At 39.9% G+C, this 6,907-nt stretch overlaps 1 protein-coding gene across 1 annotated transcript; it reads right to left on the bottom strand.

Annotated features, from left to right (window-relative positions):
* Window positions 1–504: 504 nt before the first annotated feature.
* On the bottom strand, window positions 505–1,919 carry NPY5R (neuropeptide Y receptor Y5). Its single transcript, XM_009893726.1, has one exon. It carries the CDS (start codon window positions 1,917–1,919, stop codon window positions 588–590), a length of 1,332 nt encoding a protein of 443 aa, XP_009892028.1. The 3' UTR covers window positions 505–587.
* Between the last annotated feature and the right edge of the window lie 4,988 nt (window positions 1,920–6,907).

Raw genomic sequence — 6,907 nt, 5'->3', positions numbered from 1 at the left:
AGAGAAGAACAACTACCCACGAACTGGTTCTAGGGAATAAGGCAATCTGGGAAGCAGCAGCAAAGTATCTCACAAAGATATGGCAAAGTATGAGTCAAAGAGCTAAGGAAAAATATTTTTCTAATTGCATCCAGAAACAGATGTTTAATTATCTCAGAAAACAGTCAAAATTGGCACTGAAATAGTCTCAACAATAGTTGTTTTGTAAACGGTATGTATTTTATTATAGTTTTATGACAGTTAATACTGATATGTCTAAGTAGTCTTACATTTATTACTCATTATATATTCTGTTTAATTCCAAAGTACAGATTGCCAATATTTCAGGTAATGAAAATGGCATTCTGGTTTTGTACACTGGGCATGATTTCCTATGTGTAACAGACAGAATATTATAGTATACATATATATTTCTGCCCAATGCAAGAAATACATGCAGCCATAGAACTATCCATTTGCATGAAATGCTACTAATCACAAGCAAGTCAGACTAACTAAACTAAACTAATTTAGTTTTTACAACTACACACATCAGTAGACTTGAAAGCCAAACTTGTTTGTTTTATTTTATCTTGGGGCACATAAAATCATGGTATTTGGCAGCATGGAATAAGGGACATTAAATCGGCTTTTATGCTGTTGTTAAGGAACCCGTAGAGGATGGGATTCAAGCAGCAGGACATCATACCTAGTAAATGGCATATGCAATATACTAATTTAAAATGTCTGTTAGAAATGAGAGTGGCATTAAAATCCGTCACAATGTGGAAAAGGTGAAGAGGCATCCAACTGAAACCAAAAACTAGGATTAGCACTGTCAGTCTGCAAAAAACTCGCCTAGATCTTGTCTTAATTCTGATGATGGATCGGGATACTGTAATCATGTCCTGGATCTCTGTATTTTCTTCTGGTTTCATCTCAAAACAGATCGGTATCCCAGGGATGAATTTACTGGAGGAAGAGACCTGGCTTTTTTCTGTGCCAGAGGTTTCTGGGAGGTCTCTGGAATGAGTACCCTGATGATGCCTTGAAATAGCTGGCATCACACTTGAAGTTTTTTTACTGTATCTTCTGTGGTGCTTTCTGCCAAAGGTGCAGCTCCATCTGGAATGGCCGGAGGGATGCACCTGCGTGCCAGTGCTCTTCGAGGGATGAAGTGTTAGGTTTATCATCTCTTTTTCTTCAAACTTGTTTTCCCTGTTTGACAGTCTGGAACCTATGCTCCTGCAGACGCTGGTGTGACTAGCGGTTAAACACGCCAGCGGCAATATATACTGCATGAACAATAAGGCTATCGTAAAGGCGATTCTGTAGGAATCGGAAGGCCACGACTCAATACACAAGAGCCTGTTCTCCAGTGCCTCTAAATTCAGAGTTTTGCTGAGGTCCACAATTCTGTGGAAAACTGGCAGAGGGGAGCAAATGGCAAAGCCGAGGGCCCAAATGGTCACTACTAAGAAATAGCCTTGCTTTGCTGTTAAATTGCTAGAAAGGGGATATTTGATCATACGGTACCTGACTGCGGCAATAGATATCAACATCAAAGTTGAAACTAGAACTGATGCGCACTGGAGGAAGGGCATTACGTGGCACATGACAGTGCCAAACATCCATTGGTCAAGCAGGACGGATGTCAGTGTGAAAGGTGAACAAAACAGCACAACTAAGATGTCAGAAAATGCCAAGTTACCGATAAGAATGTTAATTATTGTCTTCTGCTTGCGCTTTAGTAGAGCCGTTAGTATAAGCAAGTTTCCCACAAAGCCGGCCAGACTTATCAGTGTGTACAGCCCAATAAGAAAGTACTGTATGTCGTCAACACTACTCTTATAATCTTCCCAGGCAGAAAAATTCTTTGCAGTAGCAGAGGTGTTCTTAGTAGGTGTCCTGTTGTTACGGTCTTTGAATCCTAAATCCATTTTACAGTCCTGCTTAGAACGAGAAAGGCATTAATTAGCATCTGAAGGAAGGACGATACCGGTGTTAATCAGAATGAAAAGGAAAATAAATTTACCTTGTATCACCTTAATGTAAATAAATTAATAGTGGTGTTATTCTACCGTGAGGCAGATCCTGTCTAACTTCAGGTCAACACAAATTCGTTTTGCAGGTTTTACCGTGTGGCGTTCAGCATACCTAGGCCTCCTACCTGGCTGCTCACGTGGGACGATGACAATTTAAGGTTCTGCATTATGAAGCTGGCTTTTAACTATGCTTAGCTATAGACCATATTGTCAGCCTTTCCATGAGGGAGCAGTTAGCTACAAAAGCAATCCATTTAGAGTCGGTGAGATTACTCATGTGAATAACAGCTCATTGATATGAGTAAGGAAATTACAATCACCATCTGGGCATGTGCCTAATCATTACATGACAGCAAATTATAATGAGAGCACCTGAAAATATATGATGTTTTGACATATGCTAACAACTGCAGTAGTATTTCTTACCTTGCTAGTAGAAAACTGACACAAAATAGGTGAGAGCTTTCAAAAAAATTCGGTTTATAAGGAGATCCACTGTCAGTGATCCAAGATGGAATTCCTAGTGATCCAAGATAGAATTCCTAATGTGGTACACATACAAGCCATCTTCTATTAAGTGTTGAACATATTTCAGCTGTTGCTCAAGCAAAAAAGAAAACTGTCTACAAAGCATCCAGAGTAACTGGATGTAGTACAGAGAGGACAATGTCACCTGGAAGCAAACCCCACACAGACATTTGAAAATTCAAGGAACTGCTAATTATTCAGCACAGAAACGTCTAACATTAAAACCTTACTCAGCACAAAATTATTCTGCCTACAGAATCTTCATGCATTACTCTTCATTTTAGAAGAAACAGAAAGACAGGAGAGTTCAGTTTAAACTCCAGTGTACCTTGAACACCTGCATATACTAAAGTTTCAAAGTCAAAATTCCCTAGAGTGCCAATGTCCTGTATGAAATTGCTTCATGTTTAGAAATCTTAGGCAAGACAAAACAAAAGGATCTAAACAAACACTTTCTTGAAAGTGCAGTAATATTACTTGGATTCCTCTCCATGTGCAGATGTGCTTCCTTCCTCCACATCGCAACATGTGTGTTCCTACTGCTGGGTGCCAAAAGGATGCTCAAACCATAAAACACCCTCAAACACTGACAGTGTCCTGTGATGGGAAGGTCCCTCATGTAGGATTAGAAATACTTATTTAAAAAAAAATAAATAAAAGGTTGCAAGGTTTTGTGTCTTGCAAGTAATGTGTTGAGAAGAGGTAAAAAGAACCATGCCTTGCCAACTTCTCATAGTGTTGAGTTAAAGTGCTTTCTAATAGCTAAAAAAGAAGTAAGAATTAGATACATGAATTTAGATAATCTAAATATTATAATTGTGTGCATACAAGCAGGGTGGCATTAATGCAAATTATTCCTGTTTAATTTTTCCCAGTCTCTAGTGAAATGGTGGAAACCCATATAATAGACAAACAACACTATCTGAGACTACGCGTGCCTCCTGACCAACTTTAAAGGAGCAGACTAGAAATTCTGTAAGTAATCCAATCTCTCTATTTCTATATTGATATTATCAGAAGTTTTTATTTTGGTAGACTTCTCTTTATACAACTATTAGCTAAAGAAGTTTTTTACTTATTATTGCTGAGTTAATTTTTCTGAGTTGCTAGTAATCATCTGAAAACAGCACAATCTGCAGACCACGGTGACTTCCAACATCAGCTGAAATTTCTTTCTATTCTCTAAATGTGACTCAACATAATTTTTGCCTGAGAAAATCACAGCAGGGCTCTGCCCTGGATAGAATACATTCCCCCTACCTCAGGCTTATGTCCCTGGTGTGTCATACCTGTATCATTTTTTTCCCTTTGTTCAGCATGGAGGGACGATGGGTTTTGCTATGACTGATGCTTTCGCAGATGTCATTGTGTGCACGCATCTGTAATCTGCAGACTCTCTTGATTCATGAAAGCCATTTCAACTGTACATTGTGGTTCAGTATGAAATATTATCTGCCTAATATTTTCAGGGTGAACATTCTATTATCTTTGCACTACCACATTCATCTTAGCTGAGAAGTGTGTAGGAAAAACCCTTGCATGTAACTGAGGAGTTAATAATGTAAAAGCAGCCACTAGCATAATTCTGGACAATTTTCTTTTGCTTGGACACCTTCATTTTCCAGTTTATATCTTGCACAGGTTAAGAGAGTGTTACTAGTTGAGCATCCCATTGCCTGATAGCAGGTTTGAGACCAATCAGGAGTTATTTGAGAAAGGGAAATGAAACTTTACTCAAGAGCTAGATCTGTCCAAATCTTGGTTACTAACCAACCAGTCATTGACTGAGAATAGGAAGACTAATAAGAAAGAGGGAAGGAAATCCAGTACCATCTTGAGATTCAAAAGCCCTCAAAACCTCTTACAATGCTCTCAAAGTGGTGATGACCCTGAAGGAATGAGCTTTTCGTTTATTATGTTTGCCTACATAAGTAACCCTGTGCTAAGAGGGATCATTCTGCGTAGTCTTCTATTTTAACTGATACCAGGTTGAAGGACTCCTGTAAAGGAGAAACAATCTGCAGATGTTGTTTCTCTCTCAGAAACCTGGAGATTAGGATTGCTTTTAGATTATCTACAGTAGTATCTACAGGTACCGTCAGTAATAAATTCTAACACATAGTCATATCTGTCCGAAGGTCATACTGAGTAGTAACAATGCACACTGATGCTTAAGGTATAATAGCAGCTATATAGGTATAGCTATAAGCATGTGAAAGTTTTGTTGATCCATGTACCAAAACTGCAGGTTCCTCCCTAGACTTTCTGGTGATATTGGCTGTCATTGAAAAGGTTGATCATGAGCCACAGGTTCATCAGCGCATGGAGAAAAAGCAGGCAACCCTACCTGTAGAAAAGGCTCTCTATCTAGTTAGTCCATTCCATTTCAATTGTGCGCTATGGTCTGAAGAGAAGTCTGTAGATTTTCATTCAATTTTGTTTAGTTTTAATCAATGGATTCTATGAAGAGAACTGAAAAAAATCTGGTGGTGTCGCTGTTATTTCCTACTGCCCCTTTCAGCTTTGAGTGACTAAAAGTGAAAAGAGAGAGACTTTCGTCAGATGCACCATAATTATTTCCTCTTCTATAAATTTATATTCCATACAGGCACTGCTAAGACTAGGGCCAAGGAACAAAACTGTATGTGTTGTTATACTGGAACAGGTTTATTAAATGAGCGTTTACTGAGCTCTTCTTAAAAATTTAATTGAAAGATTGGTGCCAGGTTCTGCAGATTTCTACACCTTCACGTAAAGCTCTTGCAGTACGGTGTTAGCAGAACTGTTCATTGTGTTTTTAATAGAATTCTTTAAAACCAAAAAGTGAATATGCTGGTTTGCTGAAGTAGATGTATTTTGTTGAGACACATCAATATTGAAGAAGCTTAGCAGGAGTGCCTCTGAAGTCCAGCGTGGGCTCTCCAGCTTCATCCCCTCTGTGCTATGGCTGCCTTCTGCCTCGGGTGAGAGCTGAACAGCTGCCATCTCCCCTTATCATGTGCCCCGATTTCCATGAGGAATGAGCACTGGAAGAAGCCACAATGTGGCTCTGGTCAGGCCCTGGCTGGACACCAGAGTCGTCTGCGGTGCACTGCAGCCACTTCTGCACTCCCATCTGCCTATAGTCATAGTTTCAGGGTGACAGAAAGAAGGAGAGGGAGGGAATAAAACTATAGTCTGCTGGTTTCAACAGAGAACTGCTGTGCTGACAGAAGCTCCCTTTGCAGAATGCCCAAAAAGAATTTTATTTTCATTTTGGATGTGTGAAATGAAAGCAGACTTTTCCCCCAAAATTTCAAAAATTGCCAAGTGTATCTCTTGCTCTCTGAGCTGCTTCTCCTGCTCAAAAGGAACCAGTTGCTCTCTCAGCTTGAGTGCCACTGGCAGTAAAGGTGCAAACAAAGTGTTCCTCCCATATCATTGATCTTCAGTCCCCAAACTCATATTAGCATACCACTGATTTCACAGGGCTGTGTGCACTTATTGGCATTTACCTTCCTGCTTTGTTTTAACAGCTGCTTCTATTTTAGGGGATTTGCTCACTCTCCCTCTTGTCAGTTGGTCAATCCCCATGCAGCACATGGCCGTAGCTTTCAGGGAAATGAAGATTCCTGAAAATCCCACTGTGGGAAATAGAATTAAATAATATAGCCTCTTTTGAAAACATTCTCCTCATATTTGAAGTGTATTTCTAAACTGAATGCACCCACAGTGCCAGGGTGCTCTTGCACCTGTTTGCAAGATCAAATTTAACCAATCTGAAGGAGATTTTCTAGCTGTCAGCTCCAAAAGTTGGATCGATTTCATCTCCTACATCAATCAGCCAAGCAAATGAGGTCCCCTTTCCGTATTCCTTGTCTGTGTACGCTCCCCAAGACTGTGCTCACCTACACCCACATGAGCTCATACCCTGTGAGCTGTAAGTGGGCTCGCTGCCGTCTCCCTCAGTTTTGATGGGACACTTGAGACAGGAGATTAGGCTGCACAAGGCAGGAGGGATGTGCTTCTGTGGCAGGTTCCAGGGTGTGTTTGAATATTTACTGTAAGAATCAAATTAATGCAGTTAACATCAAATACAAGGAGTATTTGTGGTTAACTTTTACAATAAAATGTAGTTTATGACAGTTGATGTACCATGTGCTTGAAAGATTTCAAGTAACACCTCCTTAAATCACATTAATATGTGATACACCTCAGTGTGACTGTCTGCTGTGACTTATTTTCACCAAAATCAGGCTTCAGAGGAGTTTTCAGTTGCAGTTGCTCTAAGGCCTGTGAGTGACAGGGAGAACTTAAACCATTACTCAGGTTTAGCTGAGTTAGAGGGGCCACGTAACCAAAAAAATATGCTGAGT

Source organism: Charadrius vociferus, unplaced genomic scaffold (assembly GCF_000708025.1).
Source record: "Charadrius vociferus isolate BGI_N301 unplaced genomic scaffold, ASM70802v2 scaffold59, whole genome shotgun sequence".
NCBI lineage: Eukaryota > Metazoa > Chordata > Aves > Charadriiformes > Charadriidae > Charadrius > Charadrius vociferus.
This window is presented reverse-complemented; position numbering and strand designations above follow the sequence as displayed.

Coding starts and splice junctions, on each gene's coding strand:
- NPY5R (XM_009893726.1), bottom strand. CDS start 1,919: ATGGATTTAGGATTCAAAGACCGTAACAACAGGACACCTACTAAGAAC.